The 15,974-nt window shown below is 40.4% G+C and overlaps 2 protein-coding genes across 7 annotated transcripts in view; both read left to right on the forward strand.

Moving 5' to 3' along the window:
- Window positions 1-15,974, forward strand: part of LOC145452325 (uncharacterized) — a 97,588-nt gene that overhangs the window by 24,781 nt on the left and 56,833 nt on the right. For all 6 annotated transcript variants that reach the window (XM_080330533.1, XM_080330535.1, XM_080330536.1 and 3 more), the window contains one exon: window positions 12,154-12,297. In XM_080330533.1, the coding sequence (XP_080186659.1) occupies window positions 12,154-12,297 (144 nt within the window). The remainder of the gene's footprint in view (window positions 1-12,153; window positions 12,298-15,974) is intronic.
- On the forward strand, window positions 1,388-11,092 carry LOC145452327 (uncharacterized). The gene is made up of 2 exons (XM_080330538.1): window positions 1,388-6,122; window positions 7,410-11,092. Exons 1-2 carry the CDS (start codon window positions 4,998-5,000, stop codon window positions 7,494-7,496), a joined length of 1,212 nt encoding a protein of 403 aa, XP_080186664.1. The 5' UTR covers window positions 1,388-4,997; the 3' UTR covers window positions 7,497-11,092.

Raw genomic sequence — 15,974 nt, forward strand, 5'->3', positions numbered from 1 at the left:
TTGACTTGACTCGAGTCACTTTGCTAAAATGACTAGACTTGACTTGACTCGGCCTATCAGAAATGTGGATTGACTCGTGACTCGGAGCAAAATCCACGAGTCAATTTCAAGTCATCAAGTAATAGTTGTCGATCAAAATAACTGTATCTTGCATATGTTCGGATTGTTCGCGAAACGCTGGTATAACCCGTCTGAGCGACCAATCATTCAATGATCGTGCGTTTGACTGAGCCTCCATTGTTCTCTCACAAATTAATTGACAGCAAAGAAGTGATCGAAGCTTACAGCTCACGTTGTGGTAAACTAGTATTGTAAAGTAATTTGTTTTCTCTGTTTTTACCTTAACCAAACCTCTTGTTTTCTTAAAACTGAATTCGAATATAGTTTATATAGTCCTCAGCCATTGGCGCAGGCTCGAATTGTGTCGTATCGATTTGTAAGTGCATAATATATTGCATCTTATCAATATCGTATCTATTCTCTATCTTAGCTGGTAACTATAAACTGAGGTTTAGCTGTACTACGTATATGTGAGCGATAGAGCGCTTTCTTACGTGTATATTTAACTCTAGATTCGTTCATCGGTTCAAAATCAATGACCACTCAATGTGTATTTTAGACGACGTTATCATGCCTCATACTTCGAAAAGGCAACTTGACTTGAATTGTGACTTGACTCGTGACTTGACCTGACTTGACTCGACTTGACTCGAGTCACCTCCAAAAATCGAGTGACTTTACTTGACTCGAGTCACCTTTGAAAATCGATTGACTTGACTTGACTCGAGTCAAAATGTGCAATGACTCGAAATGACTCGTGACTCGAAGGTAGTGACTTGATCCCAACACTGGTGAAAATACCTCTCCAGACATAAACATGCATTTGTTGATTCTCTATTAGCTCTGACACGAATTCGTTGGTTCTTTATCAGATAGTACGTAGACGTGAATTCTTTGGTTCTCTATAAGCTATTTGTGAGCTGTCGTCGATGTGCTCGAAATAAAAACTGAATGCTTGTATTTGTGATGTATGTCGGACTGACAAGACAGATATTCGATTTTAAGTTCTAAGATTAGTAGAGTTATCATATTGGCGGCCTGTCTTGTCTATTTGTAGCATCGGAATTCGATATCACCCAAGCAGGATTGAAAACATGAGTTGAACATGACTTCAATACTGTGACTTGGACTCGGACTCGAGTCATAACACTATGACTCGGACTTGACCCTTTAAGCCAGTGGTTCTTAACCTTGCCTCCAGCGCCCCCAAGGGGCGCTGGCGAATTTGAAGGGGGCGGAAACGCTCGGGGGGCGAAATGGCGGGCGCTGGGCTCAGGGGGCGGTATGGGGGGCGCTAGAGAAAAATGGCTTCGCAGTAGATGATGTGGTGGTAGGACATATCCTTAATGAGTATTCAGAGCAAATTACCACCGAAAACTTCGTTGTATATAGTCTACAAAAGACATATAGGTTTAATTGTGCATGGGCGCCTAAATGACTGGCACCGAATGTTCCTGTGTTGGCAATCTGAACTTCAGAAGAGGAATTCCATCTGCCGGGGAAAAGTTATACGCCAGTGAAGAAATACCAATTTGAAATCGTGTGCGTCTTTTAGTTTAGTACGATTGGGCGACAGGGATATCTAAAACTAGATATTTCTGTTTTGCGATATCCCTGGTGAGCGATTCTATATTTTTTGATAAAGCAGACAGGAGGTCACGAAATAACATCATGCAACGAAGTCATACCAACAGGTTCGCCCGCCCGAATATGTTTAATTATCAGTTACGGGCCCTACAGTTTCCAAGACACCTCAAAATGTTCGCTCTATGTTTTGATGAGTCTGCGCACACTCAACAACTCACTGCGCAGACCCTTGGACACAGTGCGTAGCGACTAAAAAAGGTCATAACTTCGGATTTGTTGTGCGCAACGTAGATTTTCTGTGCGCAGAGACCGTGTCAGCACTGCGCACGTGCGCAGCTTAGAGGGAACATTGCACGTCACTCTGCTCTACCGGCAAATCTGGTAACGTGAGCAGAGAGGACAAGGAATTGATAGCAATGTATATGCAATTCCCGATTTTACTGACCGATTTTATCATTGGATTATCGGAAGTTTTCGCGCTTCGCACTGGCTCGCTTAACAGTACAACTGATTTCGTTGCAAAAGCGAACAACGTGATGGGGGGGCGGACGGTTTATCACTCTATGGGAGCCCAAGACCCAAGATTTTTCGGCGGGCCTGACGAAGTGCCGTTTCGTTCCTGCCAACTGGTATACGCCCGAAGATGTATAATTATTATAGAGGGGTCCTACCTTTTCAATCACACATCACTCAGCTCTGCCGGTAAATCCGTTTACGTGAGAAGAGAGAGCATAAAAATTGATATGCAATTCTCGATCATATTTACCAATTCAATCAACAATTATTGAAACTTTTCGCGCTTGGCGCGTCTAGATGAGAATAGCTGGCCCAGTAAAGGGACAGTGAACACCCAATGTAGATGACTAGTATCAGCAAATAGCGGATAGCCGAAGGGGAGGTCTGGGGGCGAAGCCCCCCGGAAGTTTGGTTTATCACCCGATGGGGGCCCAAGACCAACGTTTTTTTGTTCGGGAGGAGGGGCTGACGAACTGCTATTACGGCCCTGGCAACGAATTAATTGTACCTACGGGCACGCCCGAATATGTTTAATTATGAATTACGTGCCGTTTATTTTCCCATACAACATCTTACTCAGCGCTACTGGTAAATCTGATTTCGTGGGCTGAGAGGATAAAAAGTTTATAGCGGCTTATATATGTAACTACCACCTATTCATTCATGCGTTATAGAAAATGTTGGTACCTAGGGCGACCAGGCCACACAAACTTTGCTGACCATCAAAATCACGCTACGGGGTTCTTGGGGGCGAAGCCCTAAGAAGTCTGGTTTATCACGCTATCGGTGCGCAAGGTAATCGTTTTTATGGGGTTGACGAAGTGCTGTTACGGCCCTCCCTCTTACTCATTGTCTTTATTACATTCCTTACAATATGAGGTTGGGGGAGGGCGCTAGAGCACGATAATTTTTGAAAGGGGGCGCTGGAGGAAAAAAGGTTAAGAACCACTGCTTTAAACGGTGACTTGGACTCGACTCGGTGATGAACTGAAAATGACTCGACTTGACTCGAGTCAAAACCACAAAAATAAGATTGACTCGTGACTCGGAACAATGTGACTTGGTGACAACCCTGCTGTTGGAGCCATCTGTGGATTTGGTCGACGTGAACGATTGTCACCAGGCTATAAAAAAAAACTTGGCATTCTAAAACTGAATGATCTCCATCACTATGAGCTAGCCAAAATGATGCATAAAATTTACTATTCTAATACGAATTTTTTCAAGAAGTATTTCCATACATTTTCTTCGGTTCGCTCATATGGCACTAGATCTAGCTCTCAAGGAAAAATAACATTACCTCAAGATTCTACGAAATTGTCACAAAACAGTTTCAACTTCAAGGGTGCCAAGGTTTGGAATAACCTTCCAGAAGAATATAGATCGATGCAGTACAACCAGTTCAAGATCAAATACCGCAATTTTCTTGTTGAAAAATACTGAAATAGTTAGAATTTGTAATGACTGTGATGTAATACTGTTCCGCTTGCTACACCAGAGGTCTCAAACTCAAATGTGCTCGCGGGCCAATATCCTAGTTATTGATGACGCCGCGGGCCGCAGCACCAATAATAGGGATATTCAATGTCTAATTTCCAAGTAAGCCTTATTTGACGGGACCTTGCAGACAGGCATTTCACAAACATCGTGGCAATGTAATTTACTATTGTACTATTCACGCTTGATTCGGTAAAAAAATCATATTTTCAAATATTTGAATAAAATTGTTTTTGTGCCGGGCATCATAGACATCATTCGAGAGGATGCATCATGACAGCGTGAAACTGTCGGGTTATAATATTGCAGCTAGTGGACATTTGACGTGGCACAAAATTGATCTGATATCAGAGCATCCTGGTTTTTAAATAGTCGTGATATGTATAGGCTATTGTTGCTGTAATTACCAAAGTCATATTATATCAGCGTTATATTTTGGAACATATCAATAACAACATTGGATATAATCATTATTGAGCGATAGTAATGGGATTGCTTGTTAACCTATCTAGCGATCGCACCCCTTGTGCTTCCAATAAGATTTCTCGTAGCCCCTGTCCATTTTCAACAGAATTTCTGATGGCACCAAATATATTAAAATCAGAAAGCCCATTCACATAAAATCGCGCGTATAGCGCGAAGACTATTTTCCAGTTGAATAAATTGGCCAAGAAAATATTCCACGGCATATAGGCTTAATTCCACAATGTATCTCGTACACCCTGATGTGGTGCTTCGTACCCCGATGGGGTCTACGGACCCTGGTTAAGAACCCCTGGAGTAGAAATGTCCAATCGGCGAAGAATTCATTGGCGTTACAGCTGTAGAGCCGATAACAACATGGATAAAGAGAACAAACATCACCCAGCATTTAACCCACTACGTCGCGGGGGTTGCAGAATACCAATGGTTTCCATACTGACTCGATTAGATAGCTATACCCTACGCAACACAAGCTACGACCTTTTGATATATTACTATTTCCCATGATAGTTCCATAGATTGTTGCGTCCGTAGGATTACCAAGGCACCGTTTCGAGTCCAAAATCCTTCTCTGATTTTAACGTTTGAACCGACCCAATCAATCTGAAATCGAGTAATTTTGCGAAAAGGTCGAACCAAACCAAATCATGATGAACTTGAAACGTGACGTAATAGCGATCTTCCACCTCATGGTAGATTTTAGAGGTGATGTGATAGTGACGTCTGATGAGATTTCGGATTTTTGTAGTAGTTTTAGAGTGAACTTCAAGTTCTTAAATCTAAAAAAGGTATATGACACTTGAATACATTGTCGAATACTTGAAATTCCAAAATGCCTTCGCGGGCCGCACAAAATGGTCTCGCGGGCCGCGTGTTTGAGACCTCTGTGCTACACATTCCTCTGTTGTTGTTGTTGCTGTTGTTGTTTGAATATATTGTCATGGTTCATGATTTACAATGACTGTGATGTAATACTGTTCCACTTGGTAAGTCTTCATTGTTCTTGCTATGATGCATATTTTTGCTGTGCACACTCCAGGATTGAGAGTGCATTTTTACATGATGAGATCGAGAACAGCGTAAAAGAGATGAGTACCGTAACTCAACGTTGTGCCAAGCTTAAGCAGCAGGCAGTGCAGTTTTTATCTTATTTTGACCTGATACGGTTTTGTCGTTATATGGCCAAAATTGATGCACGTAAAGAGGATGAGAAAGTACGGCAGAATGAGCGTAACATCAGCTTGCTTCTCAAGACACGATACGGTACCAAGGCAGTTGCTGGTAGTAAGGTTATTACCAACTTATCGGACTATGAGCTGAGTGACACAGAAGAGTTGGTACTATCTCTTGGTCTTGATTTTTCTGTGCCACCGACAGAAATCAAGCGTGAGGAAGTCTTTGCTGAATTTGAGGTATTACTTGGACAATTGTCACATCATCACCAGAAATTTGACGATGAAAGCAGAGCAAAGGAACACAGTGAGAAAATTGTGGCCCTTAAAGCCAAACTAAGTAGCTTAGCGCATGGTTTTTGTGGAACTCCAATCGACAGAAGTGATTTCACGATGACGTCCGATTGCTACAGGAGCATCAGATCCCTGAAATCCAATAAGTCAATTCACATAACCAAACCTGATAAAGGATCTGGTGTAGTCATTTTGAATAAGTGTGACTACATTTCTAAAATGGATTTAATTCTCGGCGACAAGTCAAAATTTGAAATTCTTGGCCCTGCGTGTGACAATGACAACACCTCCAAGATAGAAGCTCGTACTCAGCGTCTACTATTGACCCTCAAGAAGGCGGGAAAAATCTCTTCTGCTGAATACGACGACATCAGACCCACTGGCTCCATTCGACCACGTATGTATGGTCTTCCGAAGACCCATAAATCGAATGTACCCTTACGTCCGATACTATCGATGGTTGGATCAGCGTATCACAAAGTCGCGAAGTGGATTGCGAGATATCTTGAGCCGGTGAGTTTGTTCTATGGCAGTAACTGCATTCGTGACTCGTTCACATTTGCTGATACCATTCGTAATGTTGATCTCGATGAGTCCGAAATCTCTATGTGTTCGTTTGATATATCTAGTTTATTCACGAACGTGCCAGTTCAAGAGACTATAGAGATTTGTGCCAATGAACTCTATGGTGGTGTCCTTCCTTCTCCTCCATTCTCAAGGTCTTCTTTTGTTAAATTAATGCGATTGATCACTTGTGATGTCGAATTTAGTTTCAATAACACCATATATACACAGATCGATGGTGTTGCAATGGGATCGCCGCTTGGTCCCATTCTGGTTAACATTTTTGTGGGCTATCACGAGAAACGGTTATTCGAAGATATTGATCGACCATTAATGTATCAAAGATATGTTGATGACACCTTCGCCATATTTGAAAATGAATCCCAGTGTGATTTGTTTCTGAGCAAATTGAATGGTCTTCACCCATCACTGAAATTCACCATGGAAAAAGAGGTTAATAATTCATTAGCATTCCTTGATGTTGTAGTGGAAAAGACGGGTGCTAATTTTGTTACATCAGTTTACCGTAAGCCTACATTCAGTGGGCAATACATTTCGTGGGATTCTTTCTGTCCAGTAAAACGTAAAGTAAATTTGATAAGAACTCTGGTACACAGGGCTCTGATGATTTGTAGTAAAGTCAAACTTGATTCTGAATTGGAGAACATTCGGTCAATCTTTCAGTCAAATGGTTATCCTGATCATATCATTAAAATGACCATAGATCGTAAACTCAAAGATTTCAGAAAAGTTAAACCGTTTGGACCTAGAAAATGTCCTGTTTATTTGCATCTTCCTTGGATTGGGAAAGTGTCCAACAGGTTTGAAAAACAAATTAAATCGTCAGTGAGCCATTGTTTTTCACAAGTAGAACCTCAGATAATCTTCATGACGAAATCTCTGATGCCTGCAACGCAAAAGGATGTGCTACCTGCGACAAATCAAAGCAACATAATATATGAATACACGTGCCGATGTGACAGTCGGTATGTAGGTCGCACGTCTCAGCGCTTGCAGCAAAGAATTCGCCAGCACGTCCCACGGCAAATTAGAATAAATAATGTTTCTCCAACTCCTTCATCGCAGTCTGTTGACACACTGCGTGATTATGATCAAGTTACTGCTTGTAATTCGGCTATTGGACAGCATCTCTTATCCCATCCAGAATGTGCTGATCATTACAATGACAGTCAATTTTCTATACTTGCTCGTGGCCGTCCTCTTTTTCATTTAAAGGTCCTGGAATCTACGATCATAAAGCTACGAAAGCCGATTCTCTGTCGCCAGAAGGAACGCCTCTACACTCTTGGAATATTTCATTAATGTTATGTGTTGTGTTTTCGGTTATTTATAACCGAATATGTACTCGTTAACGTTTGTTTTGTACCGTTACTACCGTATCTAGCCCGTCTACTAGTTGTTTGTTTTTGTTATTATTACGTCATACAGACAAAATAGTTCTTACATTTCGAATTTGATTCACCCCATCACTAACGTTCGCTACTGATGAGAGTTAGTCGAAAAGCTTTTAGCGAATAAATTAACAATATGAAGTTATTGTTTCGCGTTATTCTGAAGTTCTGTACCACAAATCACTTACACTGTGTATTGTATACCAGTACTATGCTTGGATGTTTACTGCTGATTTTCCATGACTTTTATCTTTTGTTATTTTTATGTCCATTGGTTAACTGCCATAATCGTTAGTATTGATAGACTTACATCTTGCCATATTTACTCATTTTTTAACTCCGCCAGGTGGCGGCTGAATCTAAGACCTTGCGGTCCCCCGTCGTCTCCCAATCCATACCAATTTACATGTTGTTTTTGTTGGTGAGATGAATAAAAGCATACTGACTGACTGACTCAGTGTTGTTTTGTTATTCGGCTGTTTTTGTGTGTGCTGTACCGTAACCGTGCGCTGTTTACTGCCGTTCGCGACTCTGTGTACTTGTCATTATTACGTCACAACGACAAAATTCTTTATATATTTCGAACTTGGTTAACCTCATTTACTGGCGTTCACTGCTGAAGAGAGTCGGAAAGCTTCCAGTGGTATAAATTTGGCAATATGTACGTATTGTTTGCTGCGATATGAACATTGTACGAAATTGCACATTCTGTCAACCCGTTCTGAAGCATAAACTTGCGTATGTATTGTGATAGCTAATCATCATTCCATTGTAATACGTATCTGGTACACCCCAGTACAATTCATCCGAATGGTACATCCTTCAGCAAATATGGTACACCCTAGCGTGAACGATACACCCGGTTGAAGAGCCCTGATTTAGAGTATCGCTGTTCAAGTGCTTTCTGGACTTGGTTATCGTGATCGACCTATTTATTCCAAATTTGCACGTTTTCCAGACACCTTAGCAAAACAGCTCTAAACAACAATATGTGAGCTGGCACAGTATGATATTTTTTCTCAAGCGACGGTTCTGATCAGACATGGGGTGATTACTTCGTGAATGTAATCGATTGCGATTACGATTACTTCTGAATGACGCGATTACGATTACGATTACGATTACAGCAAAATCAGGAAGTAGTCGATTACGATTACGATTACATTGGAAAAGTAATCACGATTACTCACGATTACATTTATTTTGCATCTTAAAAGTTCTATTGGAAGACAATATATGGATAGCACTGAAACTGAGAGGCCTGATGAGATAACAACTTTCTTTATAAAAGATGCGACATTTGTTTGTTACGTCATAAAGTAGCCTACCCATTGCCCATTTTATAGAGGACGATTTATCGCACCCAACGATTTGCATTCTTGCTACGTCCGCAACTGTCGCACCCAAAATTTCCTAATAGGGTGGAGAGCGAGCTCGTAAGGGAATCAAAGATAGGCTTATTTCGTAAACCAACACAAATTATAGACTATTTTCGAGAGATTTCATGAACTTGAAAATGTTCTGCGACCATCGCGATTTAAATGTCTCTATGTAGTTTGATTTTGAAATACATATAGGCCTACGTCTCCTCCTCAAGAAAAAAAGCATGCATAATTTATAGTAACAGGCATTTAGGTGCCACTCAATACCGCGCCACGACGCACCAAAAATCATATGCAGTTTCGGCCAACGTGAGAATCCACAAAGTGTGCTACTGATGAAAGACATTGGCCGAAACTTGGGGTATGGGTCCATTGTCAATAGCCGCGCTGGGTGTGCGTGACTTAATAGTCTGGTCCGTCCAATTTGAGCCCACAATGCAAATGCCACCCGGGCACGCACAGAGCATGGACAGACATGGCAATTTGTGTTTGCGTCTCACGCAAGTATTTCTTTTAGTCTGCTACGTCTGGGCGAGGAGGATATACAAGCCGGTGGCTATGGCGACAGGTCCAAATGTTGAGTAAAGCATTGTGAAATAACGATTGGCGCCCGTTTCAAGTAGAATCATATGAGAATTAGAGAAAGTGAACATAAAATTCAGCCTTCAACTTAATACAGATAATGTAATACAAGCAGCCATTACGTGAAACGGCTCGGTTATGATATATATCAACAGCTGTTGATTCTTAATGCTTCGTCGTGGAAACCGTAATGTTTTATTTGACGAGTAGGCCTACAAAATTTCAAACCTTTGTCCGGTGTACGTTCGTGCTACATAAGCCTACAGCTCGCCACGCAGCAACGGTCAAACTGCGTTTAACTAAGCATACCAAACATCAATACATAAGTTACTATTTTAAACTAGGCAGAGTGGTGATTAACTATCCCGATAACCTGATATACAGCAGGGTGAGTGTTCTTACAATCACACCAATGTACTTGTACATCGAATATCTATTCACTATGTGTCAGAGATGAGCGGATTTAAAATTTCTATGTCCTAATCCAATCCAAATCCGAACCTTCAAATCCAAATCCAAATCCTAATCCATAACTTTTTCATATTCAAGTCCATGTCCAATCCTAATCCGATTCCAACTGGAAATTCAGAAAAAATACCAATTTATGCAATGGAGGGATTCGAAAATTTTCTTTCACAACCAACGATTCACTTGATTCAAGATAACTCAGTAACCATAAGTACATTAATAACTGATTTGAATAAAGTTTGTCGCCATTCGCCACACGACATTTCAATCTCCCAGAAAATAGGTAAATCCAATCCAAATCCTAATCCTTTCTGAAAAAAATGTCTAATCCAAATCCAATCCAAATCCGACAAAATTTCACAAATCCTATTTTTTCAAAACCTAATCCTAATCCATGCTCATCTCTGCGATGTGTGGATAGCTGGATACTTCATACTTACGCAATGACGAGCAAAGCTAATAGACCACTTCTGACGTAATAATGAGCAGCGTCATTTGGAAATCTGACGTTTGTGCTATCACTAACTGGTATAATCCTTGTTCATGTTAACGAATGTTCAGTTTATGTCATAGTCCTGTACAAATAAAAAGTAATCGTTCTTTCACAAAGAAATCGATTAAATATGGGAAGTAGTCGATTACGATTACGATTACTTGGGAATTTTTTCGAATGTAATCGATTGCGATTACGATTACTTGAAAATGCTGTAATCGTCGTAATCGATTACGATTACTAATCGCGATTACCCCATGTCTGGTTCTGATACAACCGATGAGATTGTTAGCCACGCTCATACGAAACAATGGTAGCCATGCTTAAGTGACTCTCTGTGATCAATACTTTTATGTTTATTTTCTTCGGCCTCACGTTCTTAGCAAGATGTGTGTAGTGCAGTAATTTGTCAGGCTTAAATTGGTTGCATTGAGACCTTTATTTAGTTAGTAAATGATTGAATGTTTGTATGTTTCTGCATTATATTATTGTGTAGCGATATTTGGTGCACCATTTAAACTTGGTGCTTATTGATGTAAGGCTACGGCCATCAAAAATATACGGTTATCCTGGAGGGATGCATAGTGCCGAGTGATTGATGGGTGTACTAGCACACCAACGCCAATACTCCACAAAGGTTTTAGCAGTTATAGTACTGGATTTTCAAAATGCGTATGAAGAACTAGAACTATTGCAATTCTTAAAACTAGACCTACTACTTGAACTAACATGCTCTACAGATCCGCAACTATAACTAACAACAACTCGACTATAACTAGATTCACTTCCAAGGCAACTCATTAATTTTAATTTTATCGTAATTGACATTTCAAAGGGAAGGGGTTTCCAGTTTAAAATGGAAGGTTTTTGAACACTAAATCCCACCACCTAGTTACGCCACTGTCAAAAGTGAAACACAAGCAATGACTAATTGGCTACAAGCACATCACACATCACGATTCATGCCAAATGACGACACTTGTTTTACAGTTGTGCGGCAACTATTTTTTTTATTGCGCAACTAGAACTAGAATCAGAACTACTAAAACACGGTAGTTAATTGAACGTCAACAAACTATATTGTTAGTTTGTTAAAGTTTGCCTAGCAGCTTCTGCCGTCCTTAGTACGATTAGGATTATTATGGATTTGATATATTTTATGGCATGCAGGGTACAAGTTTTGAGTAAACTTTAAAATGGTGTATCATCCCGAAATAGGTTAAAGATCAGTAGAGTAGTTCATTGTTATGCCGCAGTTGATATTATTCTCTCACTAATGTGAAGTGTTCACGACATCTGCTGATGTTGTAACGGTGATTTGAGAGCAAAATAAAACATATATGCACGCCCGGGATTTTATTCAGTTTTATTCCGGGAGGAATCAGAAATATAGCTGAAAATCCTGGTATTCCGTGATAGGTCCAGCACTAATTGGTGTTGCCGCTGTGGCAAGGCATTGTCCCCAATTTTAAACGTACCTTAATGAAATTAACATAGTTCTATCAGTCATGTATCTGTTTTTCATGTTGTCAATTATTATCCAAAGAAATTTTTGTGATTTTGTCGTAAACATTTTAGATTGTTGCCTTCCATATACTGCTGGAGAAATGTGAAAAACCCATTAAGTTTGTGCTATATTCCAGGATCTACAACTTTAGCTGAAGCTGATAATGTCGAGCAACAGTTCACCAATTCTAAGGTCCGCGTCGTCGCCGGTGATTATGTGCAAGGTGACCAACATGTTACTGTCATCCAAAGGCAAATTGTGCCTCATTCAGGAGATACGGGTACGTAGCCTACATCTTAAATAAGGTAAATTATTAAAACTTGTATACTTGCCCGGACATGAGACTACTGAGAAGTTCAAACATATTATGCGGTTCAGTCACTATGATAAATTGCTCACAACTGTTCAGTGTGCACGGCCGATCGGAATGAAATGCCTTGCTACAGGTTTAAGTTTTAAAATATCGTAGTACCACAGGGTCCCATCGATTTATGTATAAATTCAGTTTGATTTAATTTTCCCATGTACTTAATGAATTAAAATGCGTTGGGGGTCAAGACCAAAGGTTGGCGAAGTGATGTCTCGGTCCTGATGATAACAAATTATGTTACATATGCAAAAACGACATCGAATCAGGAAAATCGTATTTCGTTGATGTGAGTTTTGCAAATAGGCTTTACTAATGAAGGGAATAATTCAAGAAATCTTGCTTTCAAAATTAGTAGAAATATTGACAGCGTTTTAAGAAACGCTGTTACTCTAATTTTGTAGAGCTGATGTCGATTAACTCTCAAACATTCTTAACTCAGGTCACGTCATTTGTAAAGTCAAGTATAACATTGGAAATTCTTTCAATTAGCCAACGGAGAGAAATTTCTCACTTCCTATGGGCTCTATCCCCATGAAAACCGCCTGACACAAAGCTGCATATTTGCATGGGATCGAAATGAGGAGTAGTACTTGCTGCGTCAGTTTAGCTAGGCTATTAAAGCGTGAAAAATTTATATTATTATTATTGATTATTAAAATCATGTTATGGTGCATATAACAGCGTTGGTGTTATGAACTACAAGCCTATAAATTTCATCAATAACAAAATCTAATTTGATAAGTTAGTATAGGATATTCGCATTAGTATACCTTAGGTAATTCTCAATAACTGTATGCGTCGTCCTGATGAAGTTACAAAATCGATAACGTGTCGTAAAATATTGGAGTCAGTCAGTATAAGTTGTCCAAGTTGAATGGCATTCTATGTCGCTGGGCATTGGGTCTTAGTATCCGTCGGCGTTGTTCCAGTGCCGAGCTATCCATCAGAAAATCGCGTACATCTGCGTTGACTCCACAATGAGCACAATAGGGCGTCTCACAACCCCCTATTCTGTTTAGGTGTCCATTCCAGCCGCAGTGTCTCGTTCGTAATCGAAATAACATAGATTCATTTCTTCGCGATACCTGTCTTGGGATTGTCGTTTCGACGTTAGATTGGTATTGTCAGCACTTTGATATTGTCCATTGCAGATCGACTTGCAGTAACGTGCGGCAAGGTTCATGGTTGGTTAGGCACGGACCCCCCCCCCACACACACACAAACACGCACGCACGTAAAGTACCTGATAAAGAGACCCAGAATGTGAATAACTGCAACGGGTAGAGAGGGCATTTTCTTTGCACACTGATAGCCGTTGCAATTCCTCATTCCACAATACATGTAGGACTGGTCGCTATTGTGCTAAATGGGCAAGTTTAGACGGATAATAATTACTGTCTCTTCAAGTACCGGTATGAATTATTCGAAGCACATGAAAATAGCATCCTTATTTCCAAATATTTTTTCAGTAAAAAAGCACTAGATTTGCCGAATTTCGTAGGAAAATACACCAGGACACTAGGTCAAGTAAAAATACGCTAGATCTAGTATAAAAGCACTAGGAGTGGCACTACTGACCACAAACAACGACAACGCAGCAGTGTATGGATCAAGTCACTACCTTCGAGTCACGAGTCATCTCGAGTCATTGCACATTTTGACTCGAGTCAAGTCAAGTCAATCGATTTTCAAAGGTGACTCGAGTCAAGTCAAGTCACTCGTTTTTTGGAGGTGACTCGAGTCAAGTCGAGTCAAGTCAAGTCAAGTCAAGTCACGAGTCAAGTCACGATTCGAGTCAAATTGAATTTTCGAAGTATATGTGATGATCCAAAGTCATTACATATTGCTAACTGTGTGAAGGATAGATTAATTGGCCATTTATCTTGACTCAAATGACGATTATAAAGTTAAATATTCATGCAAAAAGGTGTTGTATCGCTCACGCACACGTAGAACTGATAATAAAATACGTGAGTAACTGTATAGCTACATGCTACAGTCTGATTTCATCAGCCAATATAAAGGATCGAATACGAAGCCTGGAAGAGTTGAACAAATTGATGTGGTACAATAGGCACTACCCACCTACACCTCTGTGAGAATATAAAGGCATAAACTATATTCGTTCGATTTAATCATACAAGAGTGTTGGTAAAGGTGAGCACTGCGCAATGTAAGTAAGCCTACTAAGTTGCCTAAGAAACAGAGATACGATGCGATTAGACAAATCTACTGCTACTACGACAACGTAGGTGTGATGGTTTCGTAAGCGGTCAATTTATTTGTGATGTAACAATGGATGATCAGTGAAACTTCCAATTATTGAAGACTGGTTGCTCTTGCAAGTGACACTGGCGTATCGCTAACAACCAAAACATACATAATATAGGGTGATTTAATCGACACCGTTTACTTAATGACTTGAAATTGACTCGTGAATTTTGCTCCGAGTCACGAGTCAATCCGCATTTCTGAGGCGTCGAGTCAAGTCAAGTCAAGTCATTTTTGCAAAGTGAGTCGAGTCAATTCAAGTCATACGAAAAAGGTGACTCGAGTCTGACTCTAGTCAAGTCATGACTCGAGTCATCCCAACACTGCAACGCAGGCTATGCAAGTATAGCTATCACATACCACAATTAGGGGTTATTATAGGTATTGCAGTCGAACACAGTATAAAGGCCACAAACAACGACAATGCAGCCTATTCAAGTAGCTATCACATAACACAATTTAACGTAGCTATGGATGGAAAATACATAACAGCTACATGAGTAGGGAAATGTGTTTGCTCCGCATTTCGTATTGGCCGTCGCTACCATATAATTCCTACAAGACTGTTGGATTCCGAAATCGGTAGCGCGTTTCAATTTGCTGCGATTGTCCAATTGTTAGCGACTAGTACATGAGGCAGATTCGTTTGTGCCTTACCTGGCTATTTTTCTCTGCGATGGCATTGTCTGTCATAAAGCCGAATGTCCCCTTCCTTTGCGATTTTACGGGGGTTCCGGTGCTCTGACACTGTTAATATTTGAATTTTCAGAATCAGTGTGACGATAGCTTTTGATTGATACCAGTTATTATGAATTCCGAGCTATTTATGATGAATTGCATTGTCGCAGGTGAAGCACGACCCGCCCGTGCCTCACCTGTACCTCACCTCTCCTTTCGTGCTGTATTTTTGAATAATAATTACGCAAATTAATGATGTTGGGTGAAAAATGTTCAAATTTAGTTATTCATGCACATCCATGTAAAATATCAATATTCATCGACTCATCGATGGTTTTCACAATTTTCTCTTACTCACCCTGACGACAGGTGAGGCACTGCCTCACCTGCTTCATTGGACCGCACGTCACTGTCGAGTTGCGATGGCGAAACATTAAGGCTTTCGCATCTGTTAGCGGAAGATCGTAGGTCGTGGCTTGATGTGTGATGTTTGTAGCTTCTCTTGCTAGTCGATCAGCTATTGCGTTTTCTCTGACGCCCGAATGTCTTGGTATCCACGCAATTGTAGTCGACATGTTTCTGTTCTTCAGAAGGTGTCCTATTTCTACGATTTCAATTATGGGAGGATGAATGGTCCC

The sequence above is a fragment of the Botryllus schlosseri genome, chromosome 12 (assembly GCF_051294905.1).
Source record: "Botryllus schlosseri isolate E-star chromosome 12, Bs_hap1, whole genome shotgun sequence".
In the NCBI taxonomy this organism is placed as follows: Eukaryota; Metazoa; Chordata; class Ascidiacea; order Stolidobranchia; family Styelidae; genus Botryllus; species Botryllus schlosseri.

Coding starts and splice junctions, on each gene's coding strand:
- LOC145452327 (XM_080330538.1), top strand. CDS start 4,998: ATGGTCTCGCGGGCCGCGTGTTTGAGACCTCTGTGCTACACATTCCTC. Junction 6,123..7,409: donor TTGCGAGATATCTTGAGCCG/GTGAGTTTGTTC, acceptor TTTCATTTAAAG/GTCCTGGAATCTACGATCAT.